This window comes from Leptonotus elevatus, chromosome 14 (assembly GCF_054856555.1).
Source record: "Leptonotus elevatus isolate MCC_2025b chromosome 14, RoL_Lele_1.0, whole genome shotgun sequence".
In the NCBI taxonomy this organism is placed as follows: Eukaryota; Metazoa; Chordata; class Actinopteri; order Syngnathiformes; family Syngnathidae; genus Leptonotus; species Leptonotus elevatus.
The window spans coordinates 12,674,475-12,686,979 of NC_141252.1; the positions used below are offsets into that span (position 1 = coordinate 12,674,475).

General features: G+C 41.0%; 1 protein-coding gene across 1 annotated transcript in view; it reads left to right on the plus strand.

Annotated features, from left to right (window-relative positions):
- akt1 (AKT serine/threonine kinase 1) overlaps window positions 1-8,805 on the plus strand; it is a 35,018-nt gene extending 26,213 nt beyond the window's left edge. Inside the window, exons 9-14 of the mRNA XM_086094358.1 lie at window positions 75-200; window positions 1,637-1,765; window positions 6,285-6,499; window positions 7,470-7,557; window positions 7,639-7,741; window positions 8,227-8,805. Of these exons, the coding sequence (XP_085950484.1) occupies window positions 75-200; window positions 1,637-1,765; window positions 6,285-6,499; window positions 7,470-7,557; window positions 7,639-7,741; window positions 8,227-8,306 (741 nt within the window). The 3' untranslated portion in view covers window positions 8,307-8,805. The remainder of the gene's footprint in view (window positions 1-74; window positions 201-1,636; window positions 1,766-6,284; window positions 6,500-7,469; window positions 7,558-7,638; window positions 7,742-8,226) is intronic.
- The last annotated feature ends 3,700 nt before the right edge of the window (window positions 8,806-12,505 follow it).

The following is a 12,505-nucleotide window of genomic DNA, read 5'->3' on the forward strand; positions in this document are numbered from 1 at the left end:
GTGATTTTTTTTTTGTGCCTGGAATAACAGAACCCTCTGACTTCTTGCTGGCATTCTCTTTCATTTCCCCTCAGCTTTTCTTCCACCTTTCAAGGGATCGGGTATTCTCAGAGGAGCGCGCTCGCTTCTACGGTGCGGAGATTGTGTCTGCGCTTGACTACCTGCACGCCGAAAGAAACGTGGTCTACCGTGATCTGAAGGTAGATATTGATACTTGTCCTCTCCCATCCTTGCTTGTCAAGTCTTTTTTTTAATGATCCATTTTCGGAAGGAATTGATCACAGATTGATTTGGGAGATGTTTTTGTAGAGCTCTGAGTGTTTGGCAGCACACATCTGTAGCTATGCCACTTTCATCTGCTAGACCAGCCCAATCAGCATAGCACTCTCACCCCCAATTCCCTGACTGTTTCCCTTGGGTCTATGAGGCGCTATCTCAGTCTGCTAAGCTGCTATTGAAAATGCCAGTGTAGCAGGATTGGAAGATGTGCTGACTCGCCGGCACTGCTGGACACGTGAGCTGCAGCGGCCTGACTTAAATGAAGAAAAAGAGAAGACACTAGCACGTGGAGCTAGTGAAAGGCCATGTTGTCTCACTTCACTCCACTAGCTAAAGAATGTTCACTAGTTTTATTTTACCACACATTTTGATCCAACAAGAACGCAGTCGATTGTTCAAAATGTTTGTCGCCAAAGTGCATTCATATTTGTGTATACAGTCATTCTCTCTTTTTTTCCATCTGAATGTAAATCCTAAACTTAAATGATGGTTGAATGATTTGAATGAAAATAGACGATTATCGTTACTGTTACCAAAATATTCATAATCATGTTTGAAGCAGTTAAGTCGCGAGCAAAAATACGGGAAAGAATATTTACAGTATGTATAATATTACGTACAAGGAACATGTACATTAGTACAAAAAAAGATTTAAATTTTTTATTTTTTACATAGATTATTGTATTAGTCATAATTTCATATTTATATTGACGGCAAGTAGCATAGTTGCCTAGAAACCATTTTAAAAGAGGAAGTCACCCCCCCCCCCTTTTCACCCCCCCTCTCTTTTGATAATAATTTGTTATATGTGACCTCATCTCAGGGGGCGGCCATTTTGCCACTAGCTGTCGACTGAAGATGACATCAATGTTGCTCAGGGCTCAGGCAACATCCAATCACAGTTCAGCTTCAGAAAACTGATGAGCTGTGATTGGTCGCTGCCTGAGCAACTGTGATGTCATCTACAGTCGACAGCATGTGGCAAAATGGCCGCCCCCTGAGATGCATAAAAATAATAAAAATAACTCATATTCGACAAATGTAATATTAATCAGAATGTCATGTTTAGACTAGTGAGGTCGCATATAACATTATTGTCAAGGAATGTTTTAAGGTAGACTTCCACTTTAAAAACTTTGAAAAATGACTGTGGTCATCACACGGCTACTTTAATTTTATGAGAGTAATAGCCTTGAATGTTTTGTTTCATTTTCTGTCATGTTTGTAAATGTTACTCTACCTTGTGAATATTGCACTGAAGCTTGATTTGAAGAAAATCGCAATATCTGTCTTTATTGCTCTGTGCACATGAAATTTGAGAAACATATGACTTTTTTTGTTGTCACATTCCCTGCAGTTGGAAAATCTGATGCTGGATAAAGACGGACACATCAAGATAACAGATTTTGGCCTCTGTAAGGAGGGCATCAAAGATGGTGCTACCATGAAGACTTTCTGTGGAACACCAGAGTACCTTGCACCTGAGGTAACCAAATTGAAAGACATTTGCCATAATGCTTATATGTTTTGTGAAGCCAAAGCTTTGTTTTGAAGTTAGAAGTAATCCCGAGTGTGCCACCCCTGTCACGTGCGACCCGAGTAGATCCGAAACAAATTTGCAGCGTGTGTCGCCGGACATCAGTTGTTAGAAGCATGTGGAAGAAAGGGCAGCTGTTGTGAAATGCCTTTCTAATGAGCGCGGCAGCCTGCTCTCATATTTGCTGCGTGGGGAGGAGTGTGGCTACTCCCGATTGCGTGCAGGTATGACAAGTGTCACACAGTGAGTTCGGCGTAACTTGATAGGAGTGCATTGTGAATGTGGCTAGCGTTTATGTGAGAGGAAGAACCCCAGCGTTTGACCTGTGGCGTAAAAATGTTTCTTTGCGAGAAGCATGTGCATGTTGACTCAGTTGCCTTATCGTTGTTTTTAGCCCCCATTTGGAATTTTCTTGCTAGAGGGGGTGGGTGGAGGTGGAGGAAGCGGAGGAGGGTGTCATTGGCCGGCAGCCCCTTAGGAAACGTGAGCTTCTGCCCCTGGAATAAGACCGCAGTGGCTACAGCTGTTGTGTGGCATCAGGGTGACCCGGGAGGAACCAGAGTTGATGTGCCCCCTTCTTCTTGCCAAACTGGAACATATGCATCCCTATTTATATTGGCTACAACTAACCACCTTAAACCGTAATCACTCCCTTTACGCAAACTTGTTGGATAGTCATGAGGGGGGAAAAAAAAGAGCTTCTTCGCCTGTTTCCGCCGAGCTCCTCTCAGCTGGCATCTCCACGAGAGAAGCTCTGCATATGACAGATCCAGCCGAGAACAGGGAGACATCGGGGGCTGTTTCCATGACAACGGGGGTCGCTGGCAAGCGTCTCCATGGAGTGCAGCCCAGGCAGTGTTACAGGTTGTTCTGCAGTAAACAATGACCTTGTTGTGCGAGCTGCACAGGAATGCTGAAACGTCTGGGAATATTCCATTCAAATCTTGAATCCTAACCTGAAAGGGACAAATTCACTTGCTCACTTGAAAGTCTTTACATTGTGACTGCCATAGTGGATCTGGCTTCAACTGATTTAACTGACATTGGCTATTTTTTTTTTTGTTAGTTATCTTTAGCCCAATTAAAAAAAAAAATCCATCGATCTGTCCACTGACAACAAATTTCAAAACTCAAATATATTAAATGCCAATGCAGCTGGTAGTGCTTTACTCTCCAACTATAAGGCAGGACTGAAAAAAGTCTCGAAAATGCTAAAGATATCTGCTTCTAACTTTACAATGGTGCCATGTTTGTTTGTCAGTTTTTTGTTGTTGTTGCTGTTACTGATTATTTCAGTAATCATTTAATCTGTCAATTATTTGTCGGATTAATCAATTAATCCAGGGGTGTCAAACATACGGCCCGCGGGCCGGATCAGGTCCGCAATGGGGTTTAATCCGGCCCATGAGACGGTTTTGTAAAGTAAAAAAAAAATGGTAACGTCAAACCAATTATACAGCCAGCCACAATCAAAACCTATAAATTCGTAATTTCACAAGGAGTCCTCAGCTGAGCAATGCAACTTGTACACGGAATCGTCCTGGATGTCATTATTTCACACACAATTTAAAAGTTACGGTTTGTTTATTTATGTTTTTTTTTTTTTTTATCATAGACCGACATAAACGTGTTTAATATGACACAATATTCAATTTCTGGTAACACAAATACATAACACAAGGATTAATGTCCTTATAACGACATTAACTGCGCCACACAATGCATGGGAAAAATATATATGCAAAACGGGTAGATTTAACATGTTCGGAACTCATACAGGCAAAGTGTTGCCGCGTTGCATTTGCATTCGTGTTATTTTTTGGAACAATATGATTACAGCTGAGCTCCGTAATTTAAGGCTGGCCCACAAATTGCGAAAATCTGCGTATAATTGACAACAATTGTTTTGAAGTTATATACTATTATTTTACCGATCCGGCCCACTTGGTAATATATTTTCCTCCATGCGGTCCTTGAGTTAATATGAGTTTTGCAGCCCTGAATTAATCGGTTCCGTCCTTTTTTCTTTTTTCTTCTTCAGAACAGGACATAATTACAAATCGAAAGTGCACAAACATAAAGTAATCATGATTCTGGTACAGGTTTGGTCTGTAACGTGAGGTAAATAGGCAAAAATGCTAATCATTGTTTTCCAAAGTAAAAGCAATTGTTTTATTATTTAGGTTCAAACCAAAGATGCGTAATCAGTCCGCTTTTATAGGGGACTACAAAAATCGGAGAATATTTAATGTTGAGGAGCCGAAATTATGAGCATTTGGACAATATCTTAACGTGATTATAATGATTGATTAATTTGATAATAAACTGGTTTAAAAAGTTGATTAATGGAATTAATTTCCCTTTTTAGATCATTTTAACATGTCTTTTTGCCATTAATTCATGTAAAAATTGAATTTTACTTAAAGTGAAAATGAAAAAAGTTTTCCTTCATAGTTTTTCCGTTGCAACGATATGGTATGCGTTTGAGGGTGAGTCGCCAGGTATGTGGGTTTAAGTTTTACCCAAGCAAGTCCCAAAACCTTAAAATTGTGGACTTAAATCTGACTTTAACCCCCCCCCCCCCTCCCCCCCTTCTGTTAAATTGCCTTAATGTTAAGATATTGTTTTGTTTTCTTGTATTTGGGCTCTTCTCTGCTGATTGGTGGTGTAATCGAGTTTGTCTGAGTCAGGGGCCCAAGCAGGCAGTCCTGGTTACGTATATGAGGGATGAGCTTGGCTCCTGCGCTCCTGGCAGCTTCACAGCTGTGGCACTCTTCTACATATATGGGGCAGCTGCGGGCCCAGCTGTCGCACGGTATGAATCACACGACAGCAAAGCTGGAAATAGAGACGGCCTAGTAATCCAAGCCCCGCTCGGGCTTCACGTTACTCCCCCCCTCGCCCGCTCGTCCGCCGCGGTGCTCGCAGACACATGTGCGCACGCACGCGGCAGTCTTGTTCCTTTTAGGGACACATGCGATCATCTGTTTTCCAGGACACTCCTGGCCCGCGCGCTGTTGTGTCCGTATCTAATTCTGTTAAGCCACCCACATCCTTTAACTGAAGTTGCTATTCTTGGGTGTGAATTAGCCGCCATCGTGCTCCTTGAGCTTTAAGAGGACAGACTGTTCCCTTTGTCTCGGTTTCACCTTCAACATCCGTCTGGAGAGGTAGAATCCAGTACAAGTCCCCGGGGGCCTTGGAACAACTGTGCTCAGCAGCACATTATTCATGCAACAGGTTGCGCTCTTCAGTAGAGTCCGTCTCATTAATTGTTTCCTATGAGACAAATATAGTTCCCTTCTTTGACTAGCGATATTCACATTTGCCAGTTTGTGTACAGTGGCCCGATCTGTGTTTTGTTTATTTTAGCGGCCCGCGCACCACAGCAGCTTGTTGATGTGTATGTGCGTACGGGCCCTGGGGTGATTAAATATGCAGAGCTCCAGGGGAAACACTATCCTACCACCTAATATGAGATGTGAAGGCAGGGTTGGCCCCGGCCTGCCTCCAAACCACAGCTCAGTGGGGAGAGCAGGTGATTTTGCTAGCACATTAAGCAGTAACAGTTGCGCTTGGATTTTTGCACTCGTCAGTCACATCATTTGGCACACCAGCAAAACTCAAATATTTTGTTTACCTTATCTGGCGACTTGAGAGAGAGGTGACACTTAAGTAATACTCATTAGGGCGTGGCGCAGTTCTATTCCATTGAAAAGTAAATTCACAAACTTGCAGTATCAGGGTTTCCGTGGGCCATTAAAAAGCATGAAAAGTCATTCAATGGATTTTGATCAAATTAAGGCTTTAAATGGCATTAAAGAATCTAAAATACGATGTCCAGAGGCATTAAAAATGTAAGTAAAATTCAAAATCTCAAAAATAAATAAATAAAAGAAGTAAGTAAAATTGATGTAAAATCTGAATTTGAAAACAAAAACTTACTGGTCCTGTCACTCACGTCCAACATGAAACACTAATCCCACCTAATGGCAGAAAATTACCTCAACAGAAACATATGACTCAATGATTTACACAAATTACTGTAGCAATGGTTGATAAGATACAAACACATTTGTATTTGGTAACCATATCTGTCCACTTTTATGTTAATTAACAAGAGTATGAAAAATTACTTTATTGTACATTAAGAACAGATATAATGTGTGGTTAATTTGTGATTAATCGCGAGTTAACTATGGAAACCATGCGATTCCTTTCAAGTAAAAATTGTAATCAACTGACAGTCTTAATGTATAAACATTATGTATATATGTATGTATATTTTTTTGAATGCATGTGTATGTATACAGTGGGATAAAAAAAAAAAGTATTTGGCCAAAATCCAATAGGAAGTCGATGGAAAACTTAAAGTTGCATTAAAACAAAGGCATTAAATTAGACTTGCTGATACTTGCAGAAACCCCGAGTATTGTTAGATGAACAAATCTCTTCAACAATCTCCAAGGTGCTTGAGGACAACGACTATGGCCGTGCCGTAGACTGGTGGGGTCTTGGCGTAGTGATGTACGAGATGATGTGCGGCAGGCTGCCTTTCTACAACCAGGACCACGAGAAGCTGTTTGAGCTCATCCTCATGGAAGACATCCGCTTCCCACGGACGCTCGGTCCAGAGGGCCGCTCGCTGCTGTCCGGACTCCTCAAGAAGGACCCCATGCAGAGGTGAGACGCTCAATGGGAATGAATCAATATGTATATTGATCACCTGTGTTTCCTGCTTTTGGTCCTCAACAACTATAGACTAGTGACGGCGCATAGAACTTATTATTGTCATGAACATTTTGGACTTGGCTTCCCCTTGGCTTCCTAGCTAATACAACAACGTGTCCACTTGCTAATGTTTAGGTACTGAGTAACAAAAAAGGCTAAATTAGCTCACGAAAACCTGGACAAAAATGCACCTTAAATTCGACCAAAAAAATGTTAACGCCACAGGTTTGTGATTTGTAGGCTGCCACAAGTAGGGGGCTGGGTATCGATATTAATTTCCTGAATCGATTAGATGTCGATTTTTTTCCCCCCAATTCGATTCACATCGACCCAATGTCGATTACCGGTAATATATGAATCAAAATCACAGTTGACATGACCTCTCTGAATACATCGTGTTGTCATTCGCGGAGGTTGTACCTAACCTAACCAACTGTTCAACATCCCTCCAGTTCGCCACGTCACACACACACCACCAGGCCCGGCCTCTTACACACACATATCGCATAGATATACAATGGCTACAATACAGTATTTTCAATATATTGCAGGCGAACTTGCCAAACTGCACCTTCAGTTCAATGGCAGGGTAAACAGTAAGAGTGAATTGAGGGCTGGTTTTGTGATGCAGCACTCAATCATGAAGTGTTTATCTTTTGTGTGTAAGACAGGAGATTGTTTAACTGCTGTTTAACATGAGTTTGAATGTGATTGGCTAATTCTAGACACAGGCACATTCCCAGTTAAAAGGGGGTGCAACTTATGCTGAATTTTCTTTCCTTTTGAGTTGGAAAAGTATTGAAAGGATTTATCATGGTCTCTCTCTCTCTCTCTTTTTTTTTATTACAAAACCTGTCATTTGAAAGGGGTGTGAAGACTTTTGAAATGCACTGTTAACTCATGACCGCGTTTATGCATCCAGGCTAGGTGGTGGTCCTGATGATGCCAAGGAAATCATGCAGCACAAGTTCTTTGCCGGGATTGAATGGCAAGACGTTTACGAGAAAAAAGTACGTTTGACAGACAGACACTTGCTGTACTTGCTGCAAGTCCTCACTGACATGTTGCTCTTGACCATTTGCCTGAAACAGCTGGTCCCGCCATTCAAGCCCCAGGTTACCTCAGAGACGGACACGAGATATTTTGATGAGGAGTTCACCGCACAAACCATCACCATTACGCCACCTGGACAAGGTAAGGCCAAGTATTTGGATCGACTTGACGGTCAGTGATTTCACATCGTTCCAACTTTTGAGGCATAATTTTCTTCATCCCTTTCCCACTAAGTCTCTCATTAATAAAGAAACTATTGTAGTTGTGAAAGGCCTCTCCCTTGAGACCATTCTGCCCTCTACTGGAGAGCCTGCAGATTGTCCTTTGAATTCATGATGTGAATTTGAGTTGCTGACATGACGTGAGTTGAGGAGTTTCATTTGGACAGAAATAGTGCTTTGCCCGCCTCTTGTGGCATTATAAACCATGATAATGGCATTATATTTATGAACCTTTCATAGGGGGAGTCAGTTAGTTGGGGATTTTCACTAATTGCCGCAGGGCTTGGTCCCTATCACCTGTGAATAGAAAAAAATCTGCAAAAATGTGACATTCTAGCAGTCCTCATATCCTTAAGTGTACATTGTTATTTACGAAAAGTGTCTGTTTTTTTCGTGCGCCCCCAGACGACAGCATGGAGTCTTTCGACAGTGAACGGAGACCCCACTTCCCCCAGTTCTCCTACTCGGCCAGTGGGGTGGCCTGACCGACACTTGCACATTCCTCAATCGTCCCCCTCCATCCTTTCCCCTTTAAGACGACTGCATCCTCCAAAAAGACTGGGGCCCGCCCGTTGTTCGTCACCGTACCGTGTTACCCCCAAGTTGTGTTCTCAAGGAAGGAGCCAAGTGCAAGGCAACACAAACAGCGCTCCCCCCCACCCCCAACCCGGTTTGAAAGTTAACACTAGTCTTCGTTTCCCAGATGTTTAGCGAGCAGGCACACACCCACAACCTTTGTTGCAAAAATTGGGCCACTGCCTTAAGTTTCAAGAAGGGCTGTTATATTTTTCAAACCTGATTAACCCCAAATCAACCATTTCAAGTAGAAATCACAAATACAGTGGACCAAATTTCTGTTGGTAATCGGGTGTGTGCGTTGCTAGTCTCCTCTGCAAATCCATATACCAAATCGTCAACATTTTTCAAGGGGGGCTTCAAAACTGAATGTAACATTTGAAATAAAGGTGATATTTCTTGCATGCATCCTTTGTTTTTGAACACCATCTTATTGAGTCTGATAAATTATTAGAGTAAAGTTCTGATGATATTGCAAAGTTTGGGGTACTGTTAACTCATTCACTGCCAGCCATTTTCAGAAGACAACCGCAAGAGTGCCAGATACTTTGGAGCAGTGGTTCTTAACCTTGTTGGAGGTACTGAACCCCAGCTAGTTGTGCTGCACTAGAATTGCTCAAATTGGCTTTGCAAAACATGCAGCCACTCAACTCAACTCTATATTTATAGAGCACTTATAAACAACCACCACTGTTTTCTGAAGATCCAGATACAATGAAAACTGCAAAGGCCCCAGAAATAAACCCTGTGGAATACCATATGTTCCGTTATACATGTGAATTCATACTGCACATATTCGTGCGACCACTTTTTTATTTTTTGCTCGACATAGTATGAAGGGATTACAATGATAAAAAAAATCACAATGTACCATCACGACAGCCTCAAGTCGACTACTGAGCGCACCAAATTCCCTGCAGCACAGATTGGCCAAGTAATATAGATTGATCACTTGCACAAATCATTTGAATCGTGTGTGTGTCTTGACCTCTGCCGAACTCCTGGGGTTTGATCAAACCCAGGTTAAGAACCACTGTTTTAGAGAATTTTGACTGATTTTGCAAGAACCACAGAATGTTTTATATCATTAGATATACACCAAATGAAAGAATAGACTCAATGATTCATATATTTTACATTGTTTAGTAATCAACAGAACGTGGCAAAGTTTTACAAAAAAAAGAGAAAATTTGCTTCTGGTAAAACAAATCATGAAGCAGAACAGTGACGTTCATGCGGATTTTCTTTAATTTTGCGACACCTTTAACATCTAAACAGTGGTTGTATTCTATAAACCAGCAACATCAACATTTAGGAATGGCTTGCAAAATAATTGCATGTTCAGCCATATATAACAAGTGCGGTGAACGACGCCAACTCACCAGATTGCACGTCCATCAGGGACTCGTATTATTCAGTGGCCGTCTTCCACGTCATTTGTACTTCATCACATTTATGACAAACTTCTGCTAACTACCACAACACATACTTAGCGAAATTGATACATGTCCGTTATCTGTTTGAGTGTAAAAATGCTTCAACTTGTGTGGGCGAATGCCGCCATGATGTCCTCTGTCATAAACAGGGTTGATCTCAAATCTTCCATTTGTTGGCAGTTGTCTCATTACCATTTTTCTAACTTGGAATTCTCAGTATCTGACCCACCAACACCCCTCCCTGTGGAAAAGGGAAAACATGACGTAAAAAGACGTCTTTGGCACTGAACGTTTGGATTCTAAAAGACATGTAAACGTCTTTGGCACTGAGTGAGTTGAAGTCCACCTCTTAGTACAAAGTGTTTCCTGTCGGGATGAAATGAAATTGTCTCGTTCTCGTTGCCTTCCTTTCTCAAATCTCAATGCTGCGCAGCGAACACCTCCGGGTTTCCCTCTGATCCGGATCAGTCGGGCCCTCGCTGACCCTCAGAACCTCTTGTCTCTCCTGTAGAGTTTTTCTCTTAGTAGAGTATTGGGTGTTTCTCATCCAGTGCTTCCTCTGCAGCCTCAGTGAGGTCACTAACACGATACATTTCTGTAGTAACACAAAGTGGGCTTCAGGGGAAAACACACCAAGAATAATCTTTCATTTGTGTCTTATGGGAATTTGTGTCCCCTCCCCTACTTCTTATTTATGAGACCAGCATTTAAATATCAAGTTTTAATGTGCCAATGGAATGCACCTTGCTGTCCCACAATGATTGTATCTGGATTTTGTGTTTGTGGTTGGGAAAGACTAAATTAGCTTTTTATGTAATATTCAAATGTTGTGGAAAAAAACGTGGTTGACGCTAAACTGCGATGTTTGAGAGCCAACTTGTGTATTCAACGTGTGATTAGAGGTTTTCAATGTGGTTAAGATGACAGATAATCATTTTTCAAAAGTGCATTATGCCTTACTGAATGTAACGGTTTTTATGTTTTCACTTTAAAAAAAATTTTTTTTTTTGTTAAATATGATTGTTACTTATTCCTATGCACACACCCCCCTTGCTGTCACCTTCTGAAAAATAGGGAAATTCGTGTTATATTTTTTTGTTTTTTATTGCAACTTTTTGTACCTGCCCTACCATATCCGCAAGACTGAGGACACCAGCTTTAGTAAACAAATAATATAAACTTTGTACACTGTTTTTAATGGTTTCTTTCAAACTGATGGAATAAAAGGTCTTAACAATCCAATGTGTAGACTTTTTTTTTTTTTACAGCTATTTCTAATGAGCTGTGTCGACTTTTTTTTTTTATCCAAATAATTTTCGTAATGAAAATATTTGCTTTATTCTGTACTGAAATGCAGAATTTTTTTAATCCAATTGTAATTGGAATCCAATCACTGAATTTAATTTGTGTTGCTTCTCAATACATTAGAATAATGTAGATACGTTTGATTCAAAAGCAAAACCAAGTTAATTAAATTATCCAATGACAATATAAATATTTTTTTAATTTATATATATATTTTAATTGGGACATTTGTGAAATTTATTTAAGCAGGTGATCTGTGAAAGGTCGTTACCTGAGCCTGGAAATGCAGATTTGTTGATTAGATTGTGTACTGAAATTAATTATTCATGCTTAATTTCGAGTTTCCATTACCTGTAAGCTATAATCATCAGAATGATATATATTTAAGCAAAAACAACAACAACCGTTTTGGACATTTGTGGAATTTGAATTAAGCAGGTGAGTCATGATCATCTTTATCTGAGCCCTGAGCAACTATGATTTAATTTTCCACTGTGATCTCGGCCTACAGACAATCTTTGCTGACTTAGTGAGACAAAACACGCTCACCAAGTTTCTGGCTGTTCTCCATCTCTACGGCCGCACTGAGGTCCTTTTCTGGAGTTCTGCTCAGACACAGGGAATCAAGCTCTCCCTCGGTGCATCGGCCAGATGGTACAGTCTCTGGAACAGATGTTGACAGCCAGGCCTCGCGGTCTGTCTTGCAAGGCACCAACAAGACAAGGTTTAGCCCAGTGCGGCTCACCTGACAACCAGGCCTCACCTGCCTCCAGCTGCATGGCCCAAAACAACTGGCTGTGCCTCCAAGACTGGATGATACTATATGTGGCATGTGAAGAACCACACACACTTCTTCAAGCCTACACGAATATGACTTGACTGATTGGATTTAAGTGGCTATTTGACACTTAGCAAAAACTTCAAAAGGGAAAGTCAAATGAAATGTGGCCATCCACAGTTATAAGAGGGCGTGCACACAAATTAATTTTTTACTTCCTCTCTTGAAAATATGTCATTTTTTTCAGTTGAGTCATAGAGGTTGAATGTCGCTTCACTGATTGAAAATGTTTTGAAATTATTCATCTTGGTCTCTTTTGTTTTTCATATGACGAAACCCTGCCATTTACGAGGGGTGTGCAGACTTTTTACAGCCATCATACCACCATCTGTGCTGGTGCAGGGTGTACCCTGGCCCCGAAAATGGATGGATGGATTTTCAAAAACAGTTACACATTAAAGCAAGAGGTTTGCCAAAAGGATCTCATTTTTGCAAGAGTCTCCCATGAATGTTGACACATTAATCAGAAGCAAATAATGAACAAGTTTGATATGTTGACTCACTTTCTTTCTCCAGTGACAAAATGTCC